The 27319-nt window shown below is 44.4% G+C and overlaps 1 protein-coding gene across 1 annotated transcript in view; it reads left to right on the top strand.

Moving 5' to 3' along the window:
* Nucleotides 1-3318: 3318 nt before the first annotated feature.
* Nucleotides 3319-27319, top strand: part of ARFGEF3 (ARFGEF family member 3) — a 172907-nt gene continuing 148906 nt past the window's right edge. Inside the window, exons 1-2 of the mRNA XM_004587269.3 lie at nucleotides 3319-3569; nucleotides 11743-11794. Coding sequence (XP_004587326.2) covers nucleotides 3485-3569; nucleotides 11743-11794 — 137 coding nt within the window. The 5' untranslated portion in view covers nucleotides 3319-3484. The remainder of the gene's footprint in view (nucleotides 3570-11742; nucleotides 11795-27319) is intronic.

The raw sequence follows: 27319 nt of genomic DNA, 5'->3' as shown, positions 1-27319 counted from the left end.
AGTCCCTCCAGGACTCCAGAACCAGCTCCCAAGACATGAGAGGGTTACTACTTCCAATCCAGCTCCCTGCTAATGCACTTGGGAAAGCAGCAAATGACTCCTCCAGCCTCTGCAATCATGTGGGAGACCCAGAAGAGCGAGTGCTAATTGGGAAACAGCATTCAAAAAATCTCTTAACCAGATGGCAGCATTGTGTTGGTTTAGGCCACCACTTGCAATATTGTCATCCCAAACTGAGGAGGTGGGTTCCTGGCCTAGCTGTTCTGCTTCAATCCTATTTCTCCCAACCCAAGTAATAACCAGCCCTGACCCTGCTTGGCTTCCAAGATCAGACGAGATCGGGCACGGTCAGGGTGGTATGGCCATAGACCAGTCCAGTTTCTTACTGATGTTCTTGGAAAGACAGCATAAGATGATGACCCAAGTGCTTTGGCCTCTGTCACCCACATGAGAGGCCAGGTGGAAGTCATGGCTCCTGGTTTCAGCCTGACCCAGCTCTGTCTGTTCGGGGCATTTGGGAAGTGAACTAGTGGATGGAAGATCTCTCTCTCTCTCTTCTCTTCTCTCTCTTTCTCTTTCTGTCACTCTGCTTTCAAATAAATACATCTAAAAACTTTTACAGCCAATTTAATTTTTGTGGCATAGTGGGTTCAACATCCCATATGGGCACTGGTTCTGGTCCTGGTTTCCCCACTTCCTATCCAGCTCCTTGCTAATAGTCTGGAGAAAGCAGTGGAAGATGGCCCAAACTCTGTTCCCCACCACAGGAGACTTGGAGAAGCTCCTGGTTAGCCTGTTCCAGCACTGGCCATTGCAGCCACTCCGGGGGTGAACAGGAGGATGGAAGACCTCTTTCTCTGTCTCCCTTTCTCTCTTTAACTCTCATTCATAAACAAATGTTAAAAAAAAGTAACATCTTATTTGACAATATACTCTTTTCATGAATGGATACTTTAACTTTTTGTAGCTTCATGGGTCATTTGTATTTCTTCCTCTGTGAATTGATTTCATATTCATCACCTTTTACAGCATACATGTTTCTTTTTTAAAAAGATTTATTTATTTGAAAAGCAGAGTTACACAAGAGAGAAGCAATGAGATACTCCATCCACTGGTTCACTCCCCGAAACGGCTGAAAACTGTTGGGGATGGGCCAGTTCAAAGCTAGGACCTAGGAGTTTTTTCCAGGTCTCCCATGTGGGTGCAGGGGCCCAAACAGTTGGACTATCTTCAGTTTCTTTTCCAGGCACATTATCAGAAGCTGGATTGAAAGTGGGGCATCTTGGACCAGTGCCATAGCCTAGTGGCTAAAGTTCTCGCCTTGAATACGCAAGGATCCCATATGGGCATCAGTTCTAATCCTGGAAGCCGCGCTTCCCATCCAGCTCCCTGCTTGTGGCCTGGAAAAGTAGTGGAGGACAGCCCAAAGCCTTGGAACCCTGAGCCCATGTGGGAGACCCAGAAGAAGCTCCCGGCTCCTGGCTTCGGATTGACTCAGCTCTGGCGGTTGCGGTCACTTGGGGAGTGAGTCAATGAACAGAAGATCTTTTTCTCTCCTCTTCTCTTTGTATATATGACTTTTCAATACAAAATAATAAGTTTTTAGAAAGTGGGACATCTGAGACTTGAACCTGTGGCCTGTGCTGCTTTTGTGCCAGAGGTGATGGCTTTACCTGCTCTGCCACAGCGTGGCTCCGACTAGCTTTTATCGTTAGAAATCTTGTTTTCTTTTGTTTTGTTTTTTTGTAAATTTTTTATTTTGATAATCTTTACACACTTGATCAGAGTACAAAGGGTCAAGGGCTACGGGAAAGTGGGTAATATCGTTGTTTCCACATTATTATTATTTTTTCTGTATCTGGGGAAAGGGGAGAGAGAAAGGGAGAAGCCCCACCCAGCCTCCCACCCATCTCAGGTCCCCAGTGTGGTTCATGCTCCAAGGGTCCTGCTCAAGTGGCTTTGATAGTTCTACAGTTCTGACTTGCTGCCAATTTCGCCATTCCAAGCACGATGAAATCTCTCCAGAATCCACTGGCTGACATAGTCCACCTTAGAGTCTCCATTTGCCCAGATTTTCACTGTCAACACATGGCTGGGATAGATATCGATCTGTTCTGCCCTCCGTCCTGCTGTGGTACCAGGTGTCCTCTGCAGGTTCCGATGGACTGCCATATCCTCCATGTGCACCTGGATATGCTGTCCACTGTCATAATGGCTTTGTTAGGCTTCTTGATGCAAACTAAGACTTTGCAAGTGATTGGAATGACCCCCACCTCTCAAGAGCCTGATTTATTCTGAAGGTTTTGCAAAACCTCCTTACTGCTCTCCCAGCTGCCAGATGCCCTCTGCAGACCATCATTACCAAACTACATCGCTGTAGGAAAAGCCAATGGCCTGGAAACCTTTGCTTGACTCCCAGCCGCAATATTCAGGATACGAATCCCGTTTCCCCTTTCTCCTCAACTACCTTCCAGGGGAGGGGCTTCCTCCCACCTAGGGCAGTTTTGGGGTTCTGCATACCCAGCCTCAGTTCAAGTCCCAGCTGCTCTGCTTCCCATTCACTCCCTACTAATGCACCTGGGAAAGCAGTAGAAGATGGCTTGAAGGCTTGGGCTCCTGCACCCTCGTGGGAGGTCAGGCTGGAGCCACGTGTGGAGTGAAATAAGGGATGCAAGAGCTGTTTCCTTCCTCTTTCTCTATGACCTTGTCTTTCAAACACATCTTCAAATTAAAAAAATAATAAGGTCGTATTTTAAAAGGGATTATTGGACTAGGACATGTTTGGAGTCTAATTCTTGTTGCTTTGGGAACTCACAGTCTCTCTAGGCTTGCTGGTCCCATCTGTATAATGGGAATCCTGAGCGCTTACACCTGCACCCAGTCCTCCCTCCAGGGTGAAGAGGGCGCGGCTGAGAGCTCCCTGCAGGAGGGTCACAGTTCATTCCTATCACCCCTTCCCCCTCCAGCCTGGCATGGGGTGGTCCTGGGCACTGTTGATTAGGATGCATGGATTTTCTAGTCTGCGGATGAGCGGTTTTGCGGCGGGCGCGGCGCCTGCATCGCCCTGTAGACTCCCGGGCTCCAAGCTGGGCCACCCCAACTCCTTCCACACTGAGGCCTCTCCCCGCCGCCTGCAGGCAGCCGTCCAGTCCTCCCTCAGGCCGGGCTGGACCCGCGGGGGGCGGGCGAGCCAGAGCCGGACATCCGTCTCCACCTCTCCGCCAAGCCTGGGGCCCAGCCGGGCGCCGCGGCGCGGAGCGCACCTGACCCCGGCCGGCGGGCGGGGCGCCGGGGCGGGGCGGCGGGGCTGACGTGGCCCGCGGCGTGGAGCGGGCGTGATTCATCAGCGGCCGCACCGGGAAGGCAGGGGGCGAGAGCGGCGGCCGCTCGAGAGCCCAGGGCCAGGCAGCCAGCGCCGCGACATTGCCGGCCCGACTCGGGTGCGCCCCGCGACTGTCCGCGGCCGGCCCCTTGGGAGGTCAAGATGGAAGAGATCCTGAGGAAGCTGCAGAAGGAAGCGTCTGGGAGCAAGTACAAAGCCATCAAGGAGAGCTGCACCTGGGCCCTGGGTAAGCGTCGCGACCCGGGGACCGAGAGCCGGGATCTTGGAGCTGGGGCGGGTGCTGGCGCCAAGCACCTGCTCACCGCCGGGGGAGGACCTCACGGGCCAGGAATGGAGCGACCCCTGGGCGCGTTGAGGGGTGGAGGGCTGCTGTCTCTAAGCCTTGGCGAGGGATGCATTTCACGCAATTTCCAGAGTTACCTTGGTGGATTGATATGGGACACGAAAACCTTGGCTCGGGCGTGGGCGTGCGGCCGCACCCCCTTGGGTCCCTTTATCTTGTCCTAAACCTGGACTGGGAACCGCTGTCCTCCCCGTCGGGACCTCACGCCCCCGACCGTGGTCCCGCATTATCGAATTAGGCAGGACCACTAAGCCTTTGGTTGGAGACCAAGGGGCCTGATTTCCAAACCCGATATCCTTGGTGTTGAAACGTCGGCGAGCTGACCCGGGAAGGCAGGGCTTGCTTAATTTGATTTTCCTGAGACAGGCGGCTTGCTAAGTGTCAGCTTTCGTGGTGCTCATCCGTGGCAAATAATATCCAGCTGGGATCGTGTGCCCGCTGCAATTCTGTTGCGGTCTGTGCTTCAGACAGGTGGGATTTCAGATGGGTGAACCCTAGAAAAGAAGTTCCAGGTAACCAATGTGCGTTTCCCTTCAGACTGGGGTTGCAAAACTCCATGGGGGTATGGGTGGGCAGGGGGCGCAGGCCAGCAGGGAAGACATTTCAATTAGGCTGGAATTTGGCAGATCCAAATGGTTGTGATGGAAATGCAGAGACCTGGAACCTACCTCAGGTGAAAGCTATGCTTTGGCAGAAGGAAAGACCAAGAAGAAATCGGGCAACCCTGGTCTTGCCCAAGTCAGCAGGAGATTCCTCACTTAACCATTCCATTAAGATAAAATAGAATTGAAACTCTTTCCCTTGGAAGGGAGGAATAGCAGGTGCTTGTCTGGACAGTGTGCTCTCATGCAGCCTGAAAGGGGAGAGGTGTGCTACCCACTGCCTTTGCATGAGATGTAGGATTCAGAGGGCTTTAGGGGTGACTTCATATTTAAAAGGTCTTGATTTGGGATATGTGTACAATCATTACAAGGTTTTTATTTTAACCTGTGCATATCGTCACAGCTGTGTGGAATATTGTCTAGGAAGTTGATCTTCTAGATGAAAGCACCTGACTGTTTTAGTCAGGGGTTACAGAAAAATAGACTATCTGAGAGAGCAGCCAAGCTCTTAAAGCCGCAGTACTGCTTTTTGCCTTGCCATTGTCATTCAGCAGATTGATGCTGAGCTAGATTCCCAAATGCCTGTCTCTAATAGGGGTCACAGATGGCTGGGTAACATAATAACACAGGACCCGACTGGGCGACAAACAAGACATCCCTGGTATTCATTATTATTTTGCTGTAAGTTCGGTAGATGTAGATAAACAGGGAGGAGGAGAGGCATCGGGTGTTTCTAATGAGTTTGGGATTTGATTTTCAACATCTTGTTTAGTCTAACTACAAGACTGCTGAGTTGAGGCCACTGGGGAAGCCCAGCACAGAGCCAGATGGGTTACTTGTGCGAACCCTGGGCTCTAGCCTGATGGCCACAGCAGACCCTGCCTCTCCCTTCGACCGCTCTGCAATGGGCACATGGAGACACAGTGCAGGACGTAGTTAAAGTGTGTGTCATTTAGGACATGAGTAATGAGCAAACCAGGAAAACAGGCTAAAGAAAGGGAAATGAATGTGGCATGGGGGAGGCGATGCTGTGATCTGGTCAACGTAGATTTTCCCTGAAGATGGAGTAAGCTGGCGGGGCCGTCCGTCTTTCCTTGGCTTATTTGTTCTTCAAGCACTTATTTGGCCCTCCCCTTGCCCTGAATTGGAATACAGGATGAGCAGAATGTTTGTGGGAGGAGTTTGCTAGAAAGAAAGGCACATTGGAGGGAGAATGGGGCATAAACAAAGTGTGAAGACGTGAACTTTCCCTGTGCAGTCCATTTTCCACTACCTTGATGTTATTTTTACAGTAAAAGACTCAGCACTCCTCAGCTCTCTTGGTTTCCTTACAAATTCCCCTGTAGATTCCTTAGACTGCACTTCAGAGGCTGGCCTTAGCTGACTTGCCAGCCCCCCACCCCACCCCACCCCACCCCACACTGCCACACTCACACACCCCAACCAGGAGCTCCCTGGGCTAGTGAGGGTGCCTGCTGCAGCTGTTTCTTGAACTTGCTGTGGATGGCATACTTCTCCGCCCTTACTCATACCTGTCCTGCCAAGAATTCCCTTCCCAGACTCCCTAAGGCCCTGTACCTGCAGAAAGAATCCCTCGGCACCTCAGAATCGGCCACTTTCCTGACGCCTCTGAGTACTTACTTCCTTGGGCTAAGAACTGGTTATAAGACAGTAATGTAGGGGCAAGAGAAATGAAAAATCTGTTGAAATCAACAGATTTTTTTAAGCAGTGTGGGGCTGGTGTTGTGGCATGGCAGATAAGGCCACTACTTCTGATGCTGGCATCCTAAATGGACACTGGTTTGAGTGCTGTTTGCTCCACTTCCAATCCAACCCCTTATTAATGGCCTGGGAAAAGCTGCAGAAGATGGCTCAGGTGGACCATATCGCCCCTTCCATCCATGTAGGAAACCCAGATGAAGTTCTAGCTGCTGACTTCCGCTTGGCCCCACACTGGCCATTGTGGCCATCTGGGGGAGTGATCTAGGAGATAAAAGTTCTGTGTCTGTCTCTCTATCTCTTTCTGTAACACTTTCTAAATATAATTTTTAAAAAATGAGACAAGCCACGTTTTATTTCCTCCATTAGTGGAATATGCTCAACAAGAATAGCTGAGTTCAGTAGGACACAAGAATTAACGTTTGGTTTCCAGGACTTCGTCTGCTGTTTGGGGGTTGACTGACATCTCTTCCTGGACTGTCATAGTTGGGCTCTTGAACTGCCACACTTGCATCATTGCAGAAGGGAGTGGCTCATCCCCAACCTAGTTCATCCTGGGAGAGGGGCATCCTCTGCCACTCGGACCATTGCAGAACAAAGGGGACTTTTCCAAGTTTAGGGCAGACCCGCCCCAATCACTGCTGCCCTATCTTTGGTTTTACTTGTCCTGTCCTGTCCCGTGGGGAAATGTGGCTACTGTTGAACCAGTCCTCTAGTTGCGGACTGGACCAGTCCAAGTGTCTTAAACCTAGGTTGTAAATCCCACTGAAATGCAGAATCAGGGTAAGTTGGTTCTTAAAGGCAAAATTAGGGCTTATTCAGAAGGAAGAAGACTAGATGACTGCCAGTCAAAATAATGTCAGCAGTGTAATGAACTCCTTGAGTTAGAGGCACTATTGTTTATGATCCTGTACCTACAATATGAGAAAAGGATATTTAAGAAGTTACCAAAGAAACTGGCCCCTTGAATGATACTTTTTTTTCAAACTTGAAAGAGCTACACTCATCAATCTCCGTTTTAAAACACTGACAAGTGTTAGCCCAGTATGAAGACCCATAGGAGTTTATGGGCCACCTGCTCAGTGGTAGCTCTGTTGACATTTTGGAGCTTCATCCTTTGGCAAAGTGCAGTACCACATGTGGCAATAGCATTACTTATATTTTCTTCTACTATATCACATTTATATTTAAACCAGTTTTCAACTATAGCACTTTCTTCTACTTTGACTACATTGCTGTCACCTGCTTGAAAATCATTGCTTCTCGTGGCTACAGAATATCCAGCAAAGCAGTGTATGCATCTTCCATTTAGTGCTGTTTTGTGTTTTCTTATTAGTGAAGAACTGGTCCGACTGGGATAGTAGAGCAGACTGCAAAGCATGGGCTTAACCTGGGGGAGGACGGGGTGGGCAGGCCTGAAAGAATAGTGTTTATTTTTAGGACTTGGCACTCCTGGGTTTGTGAGCTGGGGTGTGCAACAGTGAGGTAGAACGGCAGAACTGTGCAACTGGAAGAGGCTCTGCCCTCATTTTAGCCAGTTTTATCAGGCAACTCGGGAAAAATAAAGGGAGTGGGAAATTAGAGGCAGGACTGTCTATTCAGCTACTGCCCTGCTCTGTCTTCCCCAAGCTTTCCTGCTGGGGGCAGCTTCTGTGGCCTTCCCAGGCAGACCCAGATTTCTTACCATGAGCATTGAGTACTTATCCTCACTTTTTCCTCTTCCCAGCCTGCCTCTTGGCTCCATGGAGGATGCTGAGTGCAGCTGGCAGCCACTCTGCCTTTCCCTGGGGCCAACCCTTTGCCTGTGACCATGCTTCTCAAACTGCCATGTCTCTACCAGAGCTGGTCACCCACTCACCTTCAGCCAGTTTTCTAAGTCTAGGATTCCCATTTCGATGTCACTATCCAGGGCTGTGCTCTGTCCTTAAAACCACAGAGAACTCAGTGTCTCTGCTCAGATGACCCAAAGTCACTGAAACTCTGCCCCACCCCACCCAACTCACAATCCTTGTTCACCTCTGGGACTTATAGTTGATATGCTGCTATGGTTATCTGTCCAGGTATATAACCTGACACGCAGAGCAATCCTCAGCCCATCTCTAACTTGCCAGTAGACCTTGTCCATCACCCATGATGTCCTCATTTTTGTCTTCTGCAACAGCTTCGTGTCACATTTTTTTGGTCTAGTCTTTAGAAAAAAAACCAACCTTTGCCAAGTAGTGCCACCTTGGAAACCCAGGTTCTGACATTGAATGGCATCCCATCAGGATGAAGATTGAAGACCTTGCTGTGTTCGCTCAGCCCTGCTGCATGACCCAGCTCCTGCCTACCTCTCAGCCTTGTCCCGCACCAGCTGCCCCTTTCCTGTGGGAATTTCAGTCCTGTTGATGTTTCATTAACTCACATATACCATGATTGGTTATATCTCATTAAACTATTTTTTAAAAGAATGTTTATTTGTATTTGAAAGTCAGAGTTAAAGGGAGAAAGAAAGATGGAGAAAGATCTTCCATCCACAAATGGCTGCAAAAGCGTGAGCTGAGCTGATCTGAGATGATGTAAAGCCAGGTGCTTCCTCCAGGCCTCCCATGTGGATGCAGGAGCCCATTGACTTGGACCAGTCTCCGCTACTTTCCCAGGTCACTAGCAGAGAGCTAGATTGGAAGTGGAGTGTCTGGAATTTGAACCAGCACCCATACAGGATGCTAGCACTGCAAGGAGGAAGCCCAGCCCACTATGCACAGCTCCAGCCCTGTTGATGAGCATCTACTGTGTGCCAGACTTTACTCCATGCACTGGAGGACACCATAAGGAGCAAAACGGGCAAAACCCTAGGCTGCATCCATAAAGAAGCTTGCTGTTAATACTGTGGATCAAAAAATGAAGTACGTGTGAGAACTTCTAGTGATGCCAACTAAAGGAGAAGGGAAAGCAGCCGAGAAAGGGGGCCTGGAAGGAAGAAGTCGTTGCAGTTTAAGCAGGGAAAGCAGTACAACAGGAGCCTGTGAGGCAGGGAAGTGTCTGGTGGCCTAGGAAATGAACAAGGAGCCTGGTGGCAGGAGCGGTTGGGCGAGGGGAGATTGATCAAGATCCCTGATGGCCTCTGGAACGATTTGGCTTTGGCTTAGGATGAGAGTGTTTGGAGAAGGGGCACAAAGTGCTGGGCCTGGGTCCTCACCCATGTATCAGTCTGGTGCTGTGCCTGGGTGCTCACCCACCTCTCAGACTGGTGCTGGGCCTGGGTCCTCATCCATGTCTTAGGCTGGTGTGATGAGAAGGCAGTGCAGTGTCAGGAGTAGATCTTCAGGCAGGAAGCCCAGTAGATGGTGGCTGACATCATCCAGAGAGGCTGCAGCAGGCTGAGGAGGCTGGTTGTGTCCCTAGCCATGTTTTATTTTCCAGCCGTGGTGTATTTTTGAACTTATTCCTTCTCTGCAAGCCACCTCCTTGGCTTAATTCCACGTATAATTTTCAGTTTCCTTGTCCCCTACAGGACGGCTTGACCACACAGTGTGTAGCAGGATCTCCTGTTCTATTTTGGATCCATTCCCTGTGTTTTCCTTTCGGGCATTTATCACTGTTTGAAGCTAACATGCATACTCTGAATTTCCCAACCATGTTTCTGTCCTTAACATGGGCTCCCTGGCTCAACACCTGGCCCAAATGTCAGTGGATCAGGGAAGGTAGCTGGAAACTGGTACTGTGCCAGACTACTGCTCCTCACTGGAACCCTGTGAAGTGGGTGTTCATGGAGACGAAAGCACTGAATCTTACCCCCATGGCACAGTATCGCAAGCTGCCAGGGAACCAGGAGCAAGACACTTCCCCATTGGTTCCTCCATAATACTCTCTTCTCCTGAAACTCTTGCATCCTGCAGCAATAGCCACATAGCAGGCTTCTGCTTCTTGCCCTTTGGGCCCTCATTGCCTTGGGTTCCCCACTTACCACCAGTTTTCTTTTGGGGGCCGTACTCTGCTGCATTCACAGTGAGACTGCATGGTTTCTTCTTTGCCTTTATCTGACTCCTGCAGGGAGTCAGGCACTGTTAAGCATCCTGAGTTGTATACAGACCTCTCTGCCTAGGGAGGAAAACTATGCTGAGTTTGTTGTTCAGTCTCATTACCTCCTTTTGGCAAGCAGCCTTGAATTGTCCTGGGCATGTCATGATTCCTGCCATGCTACCTGCTGGGCCTCTGAGCTGTGGCCTGCACTTGTATCACACAGCTTCATTTAGCATTCTCATCCTGAATCCTGACCTCAGTCCTTCCACCTGCTGCCTTAGCCTCGTCTCCCCAGCAACACCTACCCTGCTCGGCTCACATTGCAGTTTCATGGATAGGTCTTCTCCAGTCCACTGTTTTGGCCTATTGGTTCCCACAGGATTCTGCTTTGGTTTTACATGCCTTTGGTTGATCAGTTATCAAAAACAAAATGTGAATGTAACAAGTAAAATGTTTAAACATAGTTGTTATCCCTAATTGTTTCTTGTGTTTATTTTGGATGGAGAGAGGAAAGGATAGTCTATGAAATCTTTATTTCGTATGGTGAGAATTCTGAGTTTGGACCAGTGAGCAGGAAAATTTAACCTTTGATTGGTTTCTAAGTTACTATTCTCCATTTAGACTCTTCAGGAAAAGCTAGATAAGCCCTGTCCAATCATTGAATGATAAAAGTTTTTTTTTCCAGAAATATTTTCTCGGTTTGGCCAGATTGTTTTAATTTAGCTGTGTTTTAAGTAAAGTGTTTATGAAGGAGAAATGTTTTGCCAATGTGGCATTGGATCAAAAATTTTGTGTTATTACATAATGTTTCAATAAATGGTTTATTCTGTTTACCTTAAAAATCATAAAGGATTTGCACCAATGTACAAGGAACATCCACCCCTCTGGCAGGTGCCAAGGAGCAGCATTGGAGAGAAGGGTGGCTGCCCTGTTGCTGGGCCAGAGTGCTGGCCTCTTGGTCTTTCTCTTCTGCAGGCTGAAGATAATCCTTCAGATTATGTTTGGTATAATCAAATGTAGCAGATGAAAAGAAATGTTTCTCTTTCCACAAGGAGAATTAGTTCACGCCAACAATGCTTTTGAGTCTAAGGAATTAGAGAGGAGGCAACACAATTTAAGTTGAAAAACTGGACACACGTAGGAGCAATTAAGACAGTGAAGGATTTGGGGAAGAGAATAGTGTTTTTTTTTTTCTACAATTGCCTCTACAATGGGAACAATTATGGGAATAGTCCACAAACCTTGGTAAAGTATTATATATCCATATTGGATTAATTGGGGTGAGCCTTCCAGCCAGTATCCATTATCTATGGCATGGAATTAGAAAAGTTCAATCTACCATGCTTTAAGTGTGTAAGAATTGCATAAGATGCTTTGTAAATTTGCAAGTCTCCAACAATGTGAGCTATTGCTGAAGGAGATGGAAATGCATGGATATAGCCAGTTGTATCTAGATTAAATTAGCATTCTGGTTCTGGTTAGGAATTTAGTCATTCTCTGTAGGGAAATGTGTTCTAGCTTTTAATCTCTCCCTCTCTGATAGTGAAGCAAGCTCAGGGAAGTCTCCAGAGCTATCAAAGCAGAGAGATTTTAACAAAGATGACTTGTGTGCATATCATTGAGAGTTGACTAATTCATATTTATAGGAATTTCCAAAAAAAGCAAAGTGAAAACTGTGTACAGTGGAGACTCTTCATCTTGATGTATTTAACTTGCTATTTCTCCTTTTGCAGAAACCTTGGGAGGCCTGGATACTATTGTCAAGATCCCTCCCCATTTGCTAAGGTAAGGTGGGAACCATGCTATGTAGCACAGATTAACATTGTCTGTATGTTTCCCTATAGGTTAACAACATACTGCCTGGTGACTTTTTTATCTGTGTCAACTGGCATTATTTCATGAGGTCAACACAATGAAGTGGGCTTAGTTGATCAGCAATTGTTGGTGGAATGAGTGATGTCTGTTAACCACAAGGAACTAACCATGAAACTCAGTGGTGAAGGTTTCCAATTGGTTAGGAGGAGACCAGGTACTGTCTTCCTCCTACAGAATAGAAAACGGCACCCCTGCTGGCAGGAAGCAGCCTTACTGCCCCAGGGGATGTGGGTTTTAATTGTCCCTGTTTATTAACCCTGGGAGATGCTGAGATGCCACGTGGCTGGTGAGGTCCCCACACCTACACACAGCAGGCATCAGAAGGAAACCCTTTCTCCACTTTCCTTACCTCTTCCAAACCTTTTTTATTCTGTTCATTATGAGAGAAATGCATGTCCTGTGTGGAAAATTTGGAAGGAACTAGAGACAAAACAGTTATTCTCAGTTGCCCTGAGGTGTATAGCTAGTGAGGACAATTTGTTAGATTTTGTCTTTTTCTACTCACGTGTCTTTTTATAGGTTACTATGAAATTTACTTCTTTTACTTTTTCATTATACACCACAGTGAAGAACATTTTTCCAATACCAATACACATTGTTCAAATGAAAATGTGAAGTTACTCATTACACAGGGTACTTTGAAAAAGCGAAAACTGTAACTCAACGTAAGTTTATTTTGGTGCAGAATTTTCTTGAACTTGGTGTAGTTTTTTCATATTGTGCACTTTCCATATACTTTTTGAAGCTCCCCATATGACTGCAACATAATTTATTTAGCAGTTTTCCTATTATTGAGCTTTTGGCTTGTTTCCAGGGTTCTCCTTGAGATTATACAAAATAGTGCATGTCGTTTGTGGAGTCTGGTTTCTCTACTGTCAGGACACTGATTTATGAGGCATCTTCTTTCCTTTCAAGTAGACTGAGCAAGAATTATGTCTCTACCTTTTTTAAAAATTCATTTTTCCCATAACATCTGGTATCAGCTCATATATTAGAAAGGATTTCGTGTTTTAGTCAAACTAAAGAGAATTTTGTGCGTGTATAGCTTCTAAAGGGAACAATATGGCAACAACAGATTTCTCTTACACAGGGCATTTCTTCATGTTCTCCCATAGGCTCTGCGGGAATATGCAGAGAATTGTGAAGGAAGGAGTAGGGGTCCAAGAAATGGACCCCAACTTCCCTTAAAGCTGATTCTGCCACGTTTCCTTTCCAACTCACATTTTACCACCACTTTTTCATTTGACAAAGGAAAAGCATGGCTATTAACATTTTGAATCTTACTTTCATGTGTTTTTCTGGGGCATTAAAATCTCATTCCACAACCAAAGGACCATGAAAACATTAGTACCCATGTTTGCAGAGTGGATGGTTAGAGGACACTGCAAGCATCTTTTTGGCAGTTGGGTGATTATGACTTCTTGGCATTTGGGAACATTAAAGGAGGATCTAATCTAGATAGAAGATCTTTAAATAATAAGTGTCCTCCACTTCAATCCTTGTAAAAAAAAAAAAAAAAAAAAAAAAAACCAAAAGGTCTCTTACTACTTAAAGCTATAAAAAGGAAAGAGAAAAGGGGTGGAATTGATGCTCAATCTCTATTTCCTATAGTAATAGAAGAGTCTCCATTCATAGATATCTAAACTAATTGAAGGAAAAATGAACAAAAGCCCTAATTTCTTCAGAAATGAATTTCAAATAAAATTGTATTTTCCATGTTATCTATATTAACATCTGACACATACTTATTCATTTTTAGTAAATTCTATACATTACTAATGATAGCTCAATCTAAAAGAAGTTTGTACACTTCAAAGTTTACAGTCACAGAAATAAAAAAAAATAACTTTATGCATTACTTTTACAGAGAAGGAAATAGGAAGATGAATGAAAGCCTTTCAAGAAGTAAAGCTTTAGAACAACTAGAATAGATAGAGAACAAGGAAAGCTTAGAATCAGACAGGAAACGGTCAGTGTGGATTCACTTATACCATACTAGGTGGGTCACAAAGATCAGTTACTCCTCACTAGGGTACTGAAGATTTCTCTGCACACCCCTCCTAAAACTGTTCTGCACCTAAGCTGTTGACATATGTCTTGTTAGATTATAAGCCAGTCTAGACTACCCGAAAAAGAGCCAGGTTCAGCAAAATTATGCTTCAATGCTATAAAATGCTAAATACTATAATGAAAATAGACACAAGACAGCTGAATAATCTATAACCTTTTAAAGGTGAATAGAACCTGGTTGTATATATACTAAAATTGAAATGTCAATGAAGAGGCACAGGATGTAGTTAAGAACTTGCATTTTTTTTTTCTTTTCTTTCTTCTTCTTTTAACGTATTGGTTACTCAATACTATGTCAATTAATTCCATAATGTTATAAATTGTGGCTGATGTTATGTTGGGGCTTTTAATTGATTGGGATGATACTCTGCCGGCTCTACCTTCAGACCAAAGATGGTCTCCCCAAGAAGCCGTTGAACTTATCTGGACAATAAGATGCTGGACTCTATGCTTGGTATATGTTTGCAATGAAAGAGTCTTAACTGAACTTGAACTGTGGTAATGCAACAAGGTGGAGGAATCCACCATGGGAGGAGGGTTTGGGGAGTGGTGGGGGGAATCCCAGTGCCTATGAAACTGTCACATAATGCAATGTAATTAATAAAAAAATGAAAGCTTTAAATGAAATGCTTGGAGGAAAGTGGAATGGAAACCTACAGTCTTTTCTCCTGCAATACGTTCTGTTGCTAAAGGAGAGTTTGTTCATCTGTTTTTTGCTGGATGAAGGTGTTTTCAAATTGATGTGTTTAGGTTTTGTGAGATCCATTTAAATAATGACAGGCTTTAATTAAAAATTCTAATAAGCTCAGCATGCCATAAGGATAGCCTTTGCGGTTATTTAAAGTTATGATGAGAAAGTTTAAATGTCATTGTCAACTGTGTGGAAAAAATGGAATTCTGGAGTTTCATTGGTGGCTTTAGGAGAAAAAAAAAAATCCTGACCCCTGCTCGTAAAGTTTGTTTTCCAGTACAAAGTCAAAGTGTTGTTTAATCTGACAGTCTTTCTGTCCCTCTGGGTTTGGGATGGGTGGTATGTGGGACATCAGGTATGATGATGTCACAGGTTCCTGGACCCACTGGTTGGCAGTGTTTATCAAATGGCCTCTGGTAGTTTCCAGCTCATGGTCTGTATGTGTGGCCAATTGAGTTAGAGAAAACAGTTTTAATGGGCCCAATGTCCTCCTTTAAGCCACATCCTTGAGCCAGCTCTCCTGAGGGAGTTAATCATCAAAGTGGTGGGAACCCTGCTGAATGAGGGACAATGACCAAGTATGTAAATTCAGTTTTTGCATATCTTCACCATTATTGGAAATAAAATCCAGAGCATTTATTCTTATGAACAGCTGGTGACTTCATCCTGTACACAAAAGGGTTTGCATTATTGTATTTCAGATACACAATGATATTAACATCATTCTTGTACAAAGGAATGAACCTTGCAAGTGAGACAAAACAATCTTTCAGAGTTATTTTTACATTTCTTTAAAATATTTGCTTTTTTGAAGGGCAAAGTAATAGAGAGGGGGAGAGAGAAATGAAATCATCCCCTGATTCACTCTCTTGTGGCTATGATAACCGGGTCTGGGCCAGGCTGAGGCCAGGAGCCAGGCACTCCATCCAGGTTTCCCACACAGATGACTAGGAACCCTAAACACTGTTGTGATAGTGTTGGTTTATTCTAGAATTGTATATGTGTAGGGAGATTTCTATTTGTGGTTTTGCCTTAACGGGAACCTCTCAAATCCTTCCCTGGGATATAGGAGAAGGCCATAATTAGAGCTAAAAGAGCTCTTGAGTCCATCAGAGTGTGAGTTAGTGTTTGATGTTATTAGGGAAGTGATGCAATGAGGAGCAATGTGGTAATGGGCTTCTCCCCTCTGCTGCGAATCAATCCCCTTTTAATCCTTTGATTGATCTTGCAGGCACTCTGTGTGCCGTGAGCACTGATTCTGTCCAATCGTTAGGTTATATGGCATCTTTCTATTGAATATATAGATAGAATAAACCTTTGCTCATGAGAAAAAAACTGGATGTTATTTTTATAATGCTTCTATTAAGATAAAAAACACATAATTTATAAACCACCTTTTGTATTCTACTGGTTTTGTATTCAGATTTATATTTCTGTATAATCACCTAGAAATGATTATTTGTAGATATTCTTATTTATTTTGAAAGGGGATACGGGATCTTTCAAAATCTGAAATCCTTTAGCTATAGTGTTTTTCTATTTTCCTTATGCCATATATAACTTTAATGTTATATATATTGCCATTTGATAATTACTGACATTATTCTAATCAGCTATGCACATTAGTATGACTAGTTAAAATCCTTAGGACCTTTGTGAGATCTGTATTGTATTATCTTTTTTTTTTTTTTTTTTTTTGCCAATTTATGACTCCAAGGACTTCCTATAGAAACCCAAGTCCAAGTGTCAAATGAATGATGTATGTCACTGACTACATTCATTCACATATAGGTCACCCTAGAGGAGAAGCCCAAGGTCATACTTTTGGGATGGAATTGAGGGAACTTTCAGGAGCCATTGCTTATCTATTCCCAACATTCTTTTGCTGGACACATGCTCACTGTTAGTGCGAGCAGCCTTGAAAGTGAAGATGGACATTCATGCAGAACGTGGGTGAGAGGTTATGTCAGAGGTGGAGGAGGGTTAGGGAACACATCCTGGGAGTTGTTTCCTGAAGTCATTAGTAGAAAGTTACAGGAAAGTCTCCCCACCTGCCTGCTCTTTGTCTTGTTTTTGGTCTTAAAAGTCCATAGTCTTCCATGAGGAGGCTTCAGCCTCATGGATTTTGCTTATAGCTGTCTTCTTCAAAGTCTGCCATGTGTCTTTGTAGGGTTGAACAAAGCTGTGACCTATGTGGCTTTTGTAGTGTGCTCAACCTCCAGGGGCCATTGATCACCAAGGCTGTGCCCTGGGTTGAGGTCACCAGCTCCATGTCTTCCTCCTCTGATAGCAGAAGTCCACTCAGTATGTTCCCTAACAGTGACAGAATATCTCTAACCTGTAAGTTTGCATTCATGGTCACTGACTGTTGTGGCTAGCCTAGAAGTAAGGCCTGGAAACTATCAAGCAAGAATTGGTCAGGCTGTTGTAACAATATAGTGTAGCCTAAGTGGCTTTTAAGTTACAGAAAGCTGAAAGTTCTCAAAGCTGGGAGTCCATGATCTGGAAGCTGGCCTGGTTAGGTTGTGGCAATGGCCCTTTTCTAGGTTGCCAACTGCTCGTTTCTCTCATTATCCCCTGGCTTTAGTGACCTCACCAAAAGGCCCACACTGCTTTACACCATCACCTTGGAGGCTAGGGTCCCCATATTTGGATTCTGAGAGAACACAAACGTTCATATCAAAGGGTTACTTATTTACAGCAAATGTTTTCTGTCCTCTCCTTCTACCACCCTTTTGTCCCATTTTTTAATTATATTTTTGACAATCTTTGCATAGTTAATTAGGGTAAAAAGGTCCAAGGGCACAAGAAAATGGGTAAGACTATTATTTCCATATTGTTTCCTTAATATATCTGAGGTAAAGGGAGATTTTAAGGGAGAAGCCCCACCCAGTCCCCCACCCACCCCAGGTCCCTGATGTGGGGCATGCTCCGAGGGTCTCGCTCAAGTGGTTTTGATAGTTCAACAGTTCTGAATTGTGCCAATCTCACCACTCCAAGCACGATGAGGTCATTGAAGAATCCACTGATTGACATAGTCCATCATAGAGTCTCCACTTGCTCAGTATTTTGCTGCCAACATATAGCTGAGGTGGTTGATTGACTCGTTCTGTCCCCTGTCCTTTCATGGTTAGGGTTCTGAGTCTGGCAGTTCGATTGGGGGGATTCCGAAAGAAACTTTGTGTGAGGTGTTCCCAGACCAGATTCTTGTATTTACTAGCAAGTACAGGGCCTGGCACAGTCCATCGCCACGATCAGCTTGTGGTTGCAATTGCTGGGTTGGTTCTGCTTCCAGCCCCGTCCTCCACTGGAACCAATGGGTGTTTGCAGTCCAGCCTGGTTCTGCCCAGCACACACTCGGCCTTCACATAAACCAGTGGGAGCTGCAGCCTAGTCAGAGCGACCCACAATAACCCCCACCAGACCTGCCCCCTGCCCTGGTTTGCCAGTATGTGTAGCAGACTACTCCAGTCTGTCCCATATTCCGTTTGGCTGTCATACATGTCAATGGTCTACCACCCTTTCAACCTATATTCCCCTGCTTTTCCTCTGTGATTGTGGCAATCAGATTAATAGAACCAAAATAACCTGATCATTTTATGGATTATTGAGAACTGTTATGGATTTTGCTATGAATTTTTTAGGACTGATGCATGTGTCACATGAAGCTCTCACCAGACGTACCTGGCTCAAGCGCTCTTGAAACCACAGCTTTTAGAATGTTTAGCTTCTTACACATTGCTACGCCTCCCCCCTTCTCCTCCATGCCATGATGGCTTGAATGTATTTGATCTTATTTCCCTGAAAAGTTGAAGAGCTTCCATTTTCTCCAACTCTGTTAGAAGGCGATTGGTTTATGCCTCAACTGTGGTCTCTGGTGGCACTGTAATCATTGCTTTCCCAGATTGTTGCCATCCTACTGGGCATTCCCTGGGGAGGCTCCTGGCCATCTGATGAATTCCTGCCCTGTTCCTGTGCCTCTGGATCTAGGCTGTGAGTGCTAAATTCACCTACTGGCGTTGAGGCTGGATTGCCCAGTTCTGTTCTTTCCAGTGGATCTGAAACTCCAGATACTAGTAATCATGGCAACATAGCTCATTGCAGCTGTAAGAGGGCCCTTCCGAAAGTTAGTGGAAAATGGAATTAAAAACAAATGTGTTTTAGAGCAAAAAAGTTGAAGTTTGCTTATCGTTTTTCATATTATACATTTTCCATGATGAGGAGAGGTAAGTTGTACCGTAGATCCCTCCAACTATGAGTGGAAAGGCTGAGGTGCCTGATTTTTTCAGCCACTGTTTCCTGTCAAGTTCTGCAGAGGTTCATGCTCCAAGTCCAGGAGGGAGGGCGAGGATGTGAAAGATCGAGGGGAAGGAATGTGGCACTGGGATTTATCTTTATTTAAATACTGCATATTTTGTTCATCATGGACATTTTGTAGTATTTTTTCTTTTTAGTTGTAGCATTTAAGCATAATTAATCTTTACTGTGGTTTTCAGTGTACTGTGGTTCCATTCTGTGTAAGACCAGTGAGGAAGGTCTCCCAGTTGCAGAGAGAAGCCTCATTTCTGTCTGCTCTATGGTATCTAACCTGAAATAACCAAGAAGAGTTGTCTGGGCAAAGATAAGGTGCATGTTATAATTTGTGGGTACAGGATTGCAGGACCCCATAATCCAGAATCTGGTGGAGAGTAGTTAAAGTAGGGTCGTATAATGAACCAGAAAATAAGGGAGCCATCTCTTAGTCCTCTCAAGAAAGAAACTGCTCCACAGGACCCCAGACCTCCCAATGTTGCCACTTCTGATACCATCCTCAGATCAAGGCTCTATCTAATTAACACCAAGAGTTTGAGAAGGTGCATAAGTTTTGGAGGTGACAACTCCTACTCAACCAATAACAGCAGCCAGACTTTGTTGTGTCTCCACTGGTTCTGCAACTTCTGTACTAAACACTTTGGTTTCTGTCCTCCTTTGAACAGAACTTCAATGGCATGTGACATCAGGGACATAAGCTTTTTCCCATGTCAAAGGATATGTGTGGCGTATCTCCGGGATACTCTGTCCCTCCTGGACTTGGATTTTACTGAAAGCATTTCACTGCCTCTACCAGTCCTAAGGTGCCAGGACCATTAGCTAAGTTGGAGTACAGTACCATTGTCCAAGGTTGTCTTTGATAAGCCAAAGCTAAGAGCAAAAGGTTACAAGGTTCCTGGTTAAAAAACAGAAGATTTCTTTTTATATGAGATGTTAGCATCCTAGTGTTATATGTTTGAAGTTGCTCTCTCCTTAAAAAATATCCAGTGTGTGCCTTTTCATATCCTTGTCCTACTTTGTGGACTGTGCTGAGGTGTCCTGAGGTCTTTTGTCAAGCTCTGAAGTAAAAGTGCCCCTGATCTCCTTCGTGCTGTTCCCATACTCAAGAAAATTCGGTCATGGAGTACACCAACCTCTTGGCAGGTTATAGGCTCTGTTCTCAGTCCCATCCTCAAGGAACCCATCTATGCACGCTGCTCAACTTTGTATCCCAGGCTAAGTGCCCCATAAACAACTTTGACGGGATAAAACTACTTCGAAAACCTGGCACCACATGTCCCAGGGAACTTGTGGTCTTGTTTCCTAGATTCTTGGAAAATGCAGTATTGCAAGAATTGGCACCCACATGAATCCTAGTTTTGCTAGTAGGACTTCTGATATCCCATTGACTTAGAGTGTGGGGCCCAAACAGAAGACCTTATAGTCCAACATCCAATCCAATAGCCACAGTACTACTGTGAATTTAAATAATGCACTCTGCTTTGCCAAACCCTGGCTGGCCTAATGTGTCTCAGTATTAGACCAAGGAGTACTGGCAGCTGTAGTTGTTACCAGGAGCCTAACCAATATTCCATTCAGAGATCACTGATTATAGAAAGGTTTTGATTCCGTTTCACCACCAGCATGAATTAGACTTAAAGATTTCTTCTCAAAAGAGAAAGCACCCCCAGCCTTCCTGCCCCCGTCTAGATTTGTTCTTTCTTCTAGACCAGGTGACTTAACAGGACTGCTCCAGGAGGAGATAAAACTGTGAGGTACATATTGGTTACTCATTACTATGTCAATTAATTCCATGATGATGTAAATTTTTGCTGATGGTATGTTGGAGCTTTCAATTGACTGGGATGATACTCTGCTGGCTCTGTCTTCAGACCAGAGAGGGTATACCTAAGAAGCCGTTGAACTTGACGGGACAATAAGATGCTGGACTCTATGTTTGGTATACGCTTGCAATGGGGGAATCTCAACTGAACTTGAGCTGTGGTTATGCAACAAGGTGGAGGAATCCACCATGGTGGGAGGGGTGGGGAGAACCCAAGTACCTATGTAACTGTGTCACATAATACAATGTAATTACTGAAGTTAAATAATAAATAATAAAAAAACTGAGGTAAATCCTCGAACTACCTTTTTTTTAATTATTGTTTTTTAATTTACATTTTATATTTTATTATTATTATTATTTTATGATACAATTCCATAGGCTCCTGGCATTTCCCTTATCCCTGCGCCAATTTTCCCCCCTCCCCTGAGTTCATCTATATTATTACTAAAGTATAGTTCTTCAGACACAATCATATGTCCATCATTGCGGGCATGGATAATGGCAGAGAGTCCAGCATCCTATTGTCAAGATATAGTAAAGAGTTTCATTGTAAGTCCATCTTTGTCTGGAAGTAGAAATGCATACTACACTGCATCCTCACATCTGGATGTTAGTCTCCATTTCACAGTTACTGTACATCCTCTCAAATGAAAAGTCACAATACAAAATCAACAATAGAAAGAAAAATAGAAATTTACAATGCCATGAAGTTAAATGACATGTTACTAGATATGACAGTCTCCATTACACAGCTACTATACATCCCCTTAAATGAAAAGCCACAAAACAAAATCAACATCAGGGAGAAAAAAGAAATGAACAACACCATGAAGTTAAATAACATGCTACTAAATGACTAACGTGTAGTTGAAGAAATGAAAATCAAGAACCTTCTTGAAGAAAATGATGCTACTGTATGATCTATGAGTGATTGAAGAATTTAATCAAAAGAAAGTGTTTTGAAGAGATGAAACTAACAAAAAGCATCAAAATCCATGAGATATAGTTTCCGCTGATTGTTGAAGTGTGTCTCTTCTAGACAATAAATAGATGGGTTTTGTTTTTTTAATCCAGTCTACTAATCTATGACGTTTGATTGAGCTTAAGCCATTTACATTCAAGGTTAATATGTATGGGTGGTACTTTGGTCCTGTCAGTTTAGGAATGGGTTGTTCATTGGTTTAGTCTTCTGTTGTCATTTTACTGGGATATTCTTAGCATTTGCCTTTGGTTTTGTTTGGTGCTATTCCTCTTCTCTGTCAAGAGAACATTTTGAAGCATCATTTGTATGTCAGGTTTGAAAGAGACATATCCTTTTAATTTTTCTTTATTGTGGAAACATTTTATTTCATTTTCAAAGACAAAAGAAAGATTTGCTGGATATGTTATCCTAGGCCGACAATTTTTTTCTTTTAGAATCTGGAATATGTCACTCCATTCTCTTCTTGCCTGTAGAGTTTCCTGTGAGAGATCTGTGAGTTTAATTGGCATTCCTTTATATGTCAGTTGATTTTTTTTCATGTGCGCAATTAAGGATCTTTTCCTTTTGTTTGATTGAAGACAGCTTGATGATCATGTGTCTTGGTGAAGGTAGCTTTTGATCAAGCCTGTTGGGAGTTCTGTGCCCCTCATGGATCTTATTTCCCAATTCTTTCTCTAGATTAGGAAAGTTCTCCTTTATTATTTCATTAAATATATTTGTAAACCCAGTTTCTCTTTCTGCACCTTCTGGGACTCCCATAACTCTTACATTTGGTCTCTTGACAGTGTCTTTCAATTCTTCAATTCTTGAATACTTTTTTTGGCCTGATCCAGCTCTGCTTCCAGCTTTTTGTTTGCTTCCCCCTGGTGACAGCAAATATCTGCCAGTTCGGAGATTCTTTCTCCTGCTTGCTTCATTCTATTTTGGAGACTCTCCATTGTACTTTTAATTTTCTTTACTGTGTTCTTAATTTCTGATATATCAGCCTTGATTTGCTTTATTGCTTCCTTAAATTCTTCAAACTCTTGTATGTGTTTCTTGTTGTTGATCAGAATCTTTAAAATGAGTCTTATGGATTCTGTGTCCCCATTTTCTCGATGTCTTCCTCAGTGAACTCTGAGATTGGCATAGGGTTTTGGTCCTTTGCAGGGAAGTTTTCAGTAATATTCATTGAGCCTTGGTCTCTTCTTTTGCTCTTGGTCATTGTACTTCTGGCTAGCAGAGTCTTCTCCTTTGGGCAGGTTTCTAAGCTGTGTCACCCACAGGTCTACGATGCAATTTTTTTTAAAAAAAGATTTATTTTTATTTCAAAGTGAGATATACAGAGAGGAGGAGAGACAGAGAGGAAGATCCTCCATCCGATGATTCACTCCCCAAGTGAGCCTCAACGGGCCGGTGCACGCCAATCCGATGCCGGGAACCTGGAACCTCTTCTGGGTCTCCCACACGGGTGCAGGGTCCCAATGCATTGGGCCGTCCTCCACTGCTTTCCCAGGCCACAAGCAGGGAGCTGGACGGGAAGTGGAGCTGTTGGGATTAGAACCGGCGTCCATATGGGATCCCGGGGCGTTCAAGGCGAGGACTTTAGCCACTAGGCCACGCCGCCGGGCCCTACAATGCGATTTTACTTGTTTCAGTTGGTATACAACTTTTTGCTTGCAGTCAATTATGCCACTCCCTCCAGCAAGTTCCAGGTCTGGGTTCTTACGTTAGATTTCCACTGTAGTCTCCACAGCCCCAGCTCTTGGCTCACCACTCTCCACCTCCTGTGATACCGTGCTGAGGCTACTCTGTTGTCTCTGCAACCTTTCTCCCACTTCCAGTGCAGCAGGTCCCAGGATTAGAGGGACATCAGGTGTCCTATATAGCTATGTTGTTGGTGGCATTGATCTTGTCAGAACCTGTTGGACGTTAGATCTGGGTGCCACACGGACCTATTTTGACCCATACGATGTCACAGTCGGTATTATTTTCCTGTGGGACCAATGCAATCCACAGAACTCAGTGAGTTCTTGCGAGATCAGTACACGCACAGTTCACTGAAGTCCTAAAGCTATTGCCACAGTGTACAAAGTGTTGCCTGACGTACTCCTACTAGAGTTCTTGATCTGCTGGCTGTCAGATCTGAGGGCTACCCAGACCTGTCTTGGGTGGAACCTCTAGAATGCCTTGTCACTGCAGCTCACTGAGTCAGAGAAGAGTTCACTCCCAGCTCAGTGTATGCTCAGTCCTTTGCTTTGCTTTTGACTCCTTAAGCAAAATGGCACCCAATTCAGCTCTAGGGTGCTGACTGGGCTATGAAATCCACCCTGTTCTCACACTGCCCATCTGAGATCTGCTGCTCTGTCTCTGCTCCTGGTCAAATCAAATGGACCAGCAGGATGGACAGTTCTTTTTCTGGGTTCATCTCCCAGGCTCCCAGTGAAAGTCCCTTCCCACCTGGTTGCTGGTGGAGTTCTGGCTGCTGGTGGAATTCAGATTGCTGTTAGCTGAATGCTGCTGGAGTATCAGTCACTGCAACACCACACCGTTGTGTCCGCTGCTTTCCTGTGTCTGTCAGTTTCCAGGTACCCCTCTGCTGTTGTTCTGTCCTCTCCTGTTTCCTGGAATGTGTCATCTCTGCTTCATCCTGATTAAATGTTTTTCTGTCCTTTTAAACGTGTCCTTACCCTATTCCGCCATCTTGATTCTCCTCCTCGAATTATCTTGTTGAAGGCATGCCTCAGTGGCCCTTTGGGAGCAACTCAGCCAAGTCCACATCCCAACTGCCATTGTGTTCCCCTTTTCTGGGATTCCTCAGAGCCAACCTCAGCTTAATCTCTTTCTCCTGGCAGGTGCCATTCCCAGGAAGATGCTAACAGCATTTTTTCCATTCATCCTTATGATCCTCCACCACCCATTCCTCCCAATGGTGACTGAGCACTGCCCGAACCTCTGCCTCTTGTTGCCCACCTGGTCCAGATGCTGCTGGCATGTGCCTCCTTGTGCGGTGTTGGAGACCTTCCAGTTTCCATGTAGCATAGGAGCACATTCATAGCATGTATACCTGGAGAGAACCATCCTTAGTAGCTTCCTATTCTTCATATGCTTTTTTTCGTTGCTTTTCTGCTGCATTGATCTACTGTAATGCTTTAGATCTGTGCTTAGAACCCGGGAGCAACTTTTCCAAGGCGTAGGAGTTTTGACTGAAGAATGAAACATCTGCAAAAATTGGAGAGAAGACTGTTTGCTTTAAGAAGGGGATAGAGACCATCCTGATAACTAATTTTCTAATCCTCTGCCTAAAAGTGCTGGCATCCCATATGGGCACAACTTTGTGTCCCAGCTGCTCCACTGCTGATCCGGCTTCCTGCTTGTGATCTGGCAAAGCAATGGAGGATGGCCCAAAGACTTGAAACCCTGCACCTGCTCGGGAGATCTGGAGGAAGCTCCTAGCTTTGGATAGGCTCAGCTCCAGCCTTTGTGAACATCTGGGGAGTGAGCCAGCAGATGGAAGATCTTTCTCTCTGTAAATCTGCCTTTCCAATAGAAAAAATAAACATTTAAAAAAAAAAGATGGGCCCAGTGCAGTGGCCTAGAGGTTAAAGTCCTCGCCTTGTGTATACCAGGATCCCATATGAGCACAGATGGAAGATCTGTCTCTCCTTTCTATAAATATTACTTTCTAAAAAAATTAAATCTTATTTTAAAAAAGATGATTATGAGAATAGAAAACACCTCTGTAGCTGTTTTTGGTGGGCATTTTCTGCCTCTTAAGTGTTTCTGCTTTTTGTGTGTTATGGATTAATTTTGTATTCCCCTTGCCATGACCATTAAAAGGAGGCAAAAGAAGCAGGTGTGGGATTCCTGAACCTTCTCTTCTTATGGTAACTGCATGGAGGATGTGCATCTATGTGAGGACAGGTCCTTCTCATGAGGCATCCACATAACTCCAGGTAGATTGGGAACCGCTGTGCTGTTGTATTGATTCTACACTAAGAACCCGACAAAATGCCAAAAGATGGAAGCATTAATCTAGTCTGGGGGACTATGTGAGTCTTGCTGGGATTGAGAGGCAAGTGAGTGAGTGAGAGCTTGTCCTGGGATACACCTGAACTGCCCTGCCTTGCAGGGAAGCATTACAACCCATCATCCCATCTGGAAGGAAGAGGAACACACCCAGTAGCCTGTAGCAGTGAGGGATGCTGGTGTTCAGGTGGGAAATTCAGGTGTGCTTAAGACTTAGTTCTCCTTACTCTTTGTTAAAGATTTATTTTATTGTTTAAAAAGTGATGTGAGTAAAATGGCGAGAGAGTGAGCGAGCTTTGTCATTGACTGATCCAAATGGCCTCAATGGCCAGGGCTGAGCCAGACTGAAGTCAGGATCCAGAAACTCCTATGTGGGTGATAGGGGCATAACTCTGTGCTTCCCTAGGCAAGTTAGGAGGGAGGTGAATCAGAAACAGAGCAGTCAGGATGCAAACCAGTGCTCTGATACGGGATCCCCAGCAGCTTAACACCTGTAGCGCAATACTAGCCCCACCAAGTTCCTCCTTGTCCCTTCCCTATTGCTGTGGAAGACTGTTCTGGTCACCTTTGAAAGCAGTGTAAGTGATGATGCTATACTATTTTGTAACTCAGTTTCTTCTGGGTGTTATCTGCCAGCCTCTAAGTCAGTTCTAATGGTTTTTGTGTTCCAGTCTCTTTGATAAGGAAGACCTATAATTAGCTCTCAATTAGAAAGCTTCCCCTAGTTAATTGTCCCAACTTTGTAAGTGATGAGGTCATCATTTAAATAAGAAATGCTTAAGTCACCCAGCCTATCATGAGAGCAGGATAGTTTGGGCCTTGAGGGATGCTACAAGCTGTGAGGAAGGTAATATTTTTACTGAGATACTCACGTGGTTACTCTTCCTTCCCTTTGACACATAGCTGATGTCTATTTTGTAGTACTTGCCTTTGGAAAGGGAGTCTGGAAGCAGTGTGTACTCCATTTTGCATACCTCAACCCGGGGCTTTCCTAGGAATGAGGGTGGAGCTTTTGCTGTGCGTGGTTTCATATTGGATTCTACTGGGTTGGCAGTTCGGGCACAGAGTCCTTGCTTTGCTTTTGAATCATGCCTCTGAGAATTGTTTACACTGATGAATTATAAATGTTTTCAGAGACAGGTAGAGACCTGAGCTCACGGATTTGATGTCAGTGGCACATCAGGCATTTGTGCCCCTTCCACTTCCCCTCTGCCTAGATCTTTCCTAGGGAAGGCCTGAAGCAAAGACTAAAGTGGTTATTGGTTCTTTGGAAACTTGTGTTTATTAAATATTTATTTTTCAAAATTTTACTTTATGTACAGTTGAAGTCTAAAAATAGTAATATGTAATTATGTAATGTCCTGATGTATATTTTTCTTTTTAAAGTGTTCTTTTTTTCCTATTATTTTCCATGATACAGTTTCATAGGTACAGGGATTCTCCCCGCCCTCCCATCCCCCCCCACCATTTTCTCCTCTATTATAATAGTAATATTGTAATCATACTATAATCAGCGTTAGTTACAATTCTGACATTCTGCTATTTTAA

This window comes from Ochotona princeps, chromosome 1 (genome assembly GCF_030435755.1).
Source record: "Ochotona princeps isolate mOchPri1 chromosome 1, mOchPri1.hap1, whole genome shotgun sequence".
Taxonomy (NCBI): domain Eukaryota; kingdom Metazoa; phylum Chordata; class Mammalia; order Lagomorpha; family Ochotonidae; genus Ochotona; species Ochotona princeps.
Note: the sequence above shows the minus strand (reverse complement) of the source record. Positions and strands in the feature narration are given on the sequence as shown.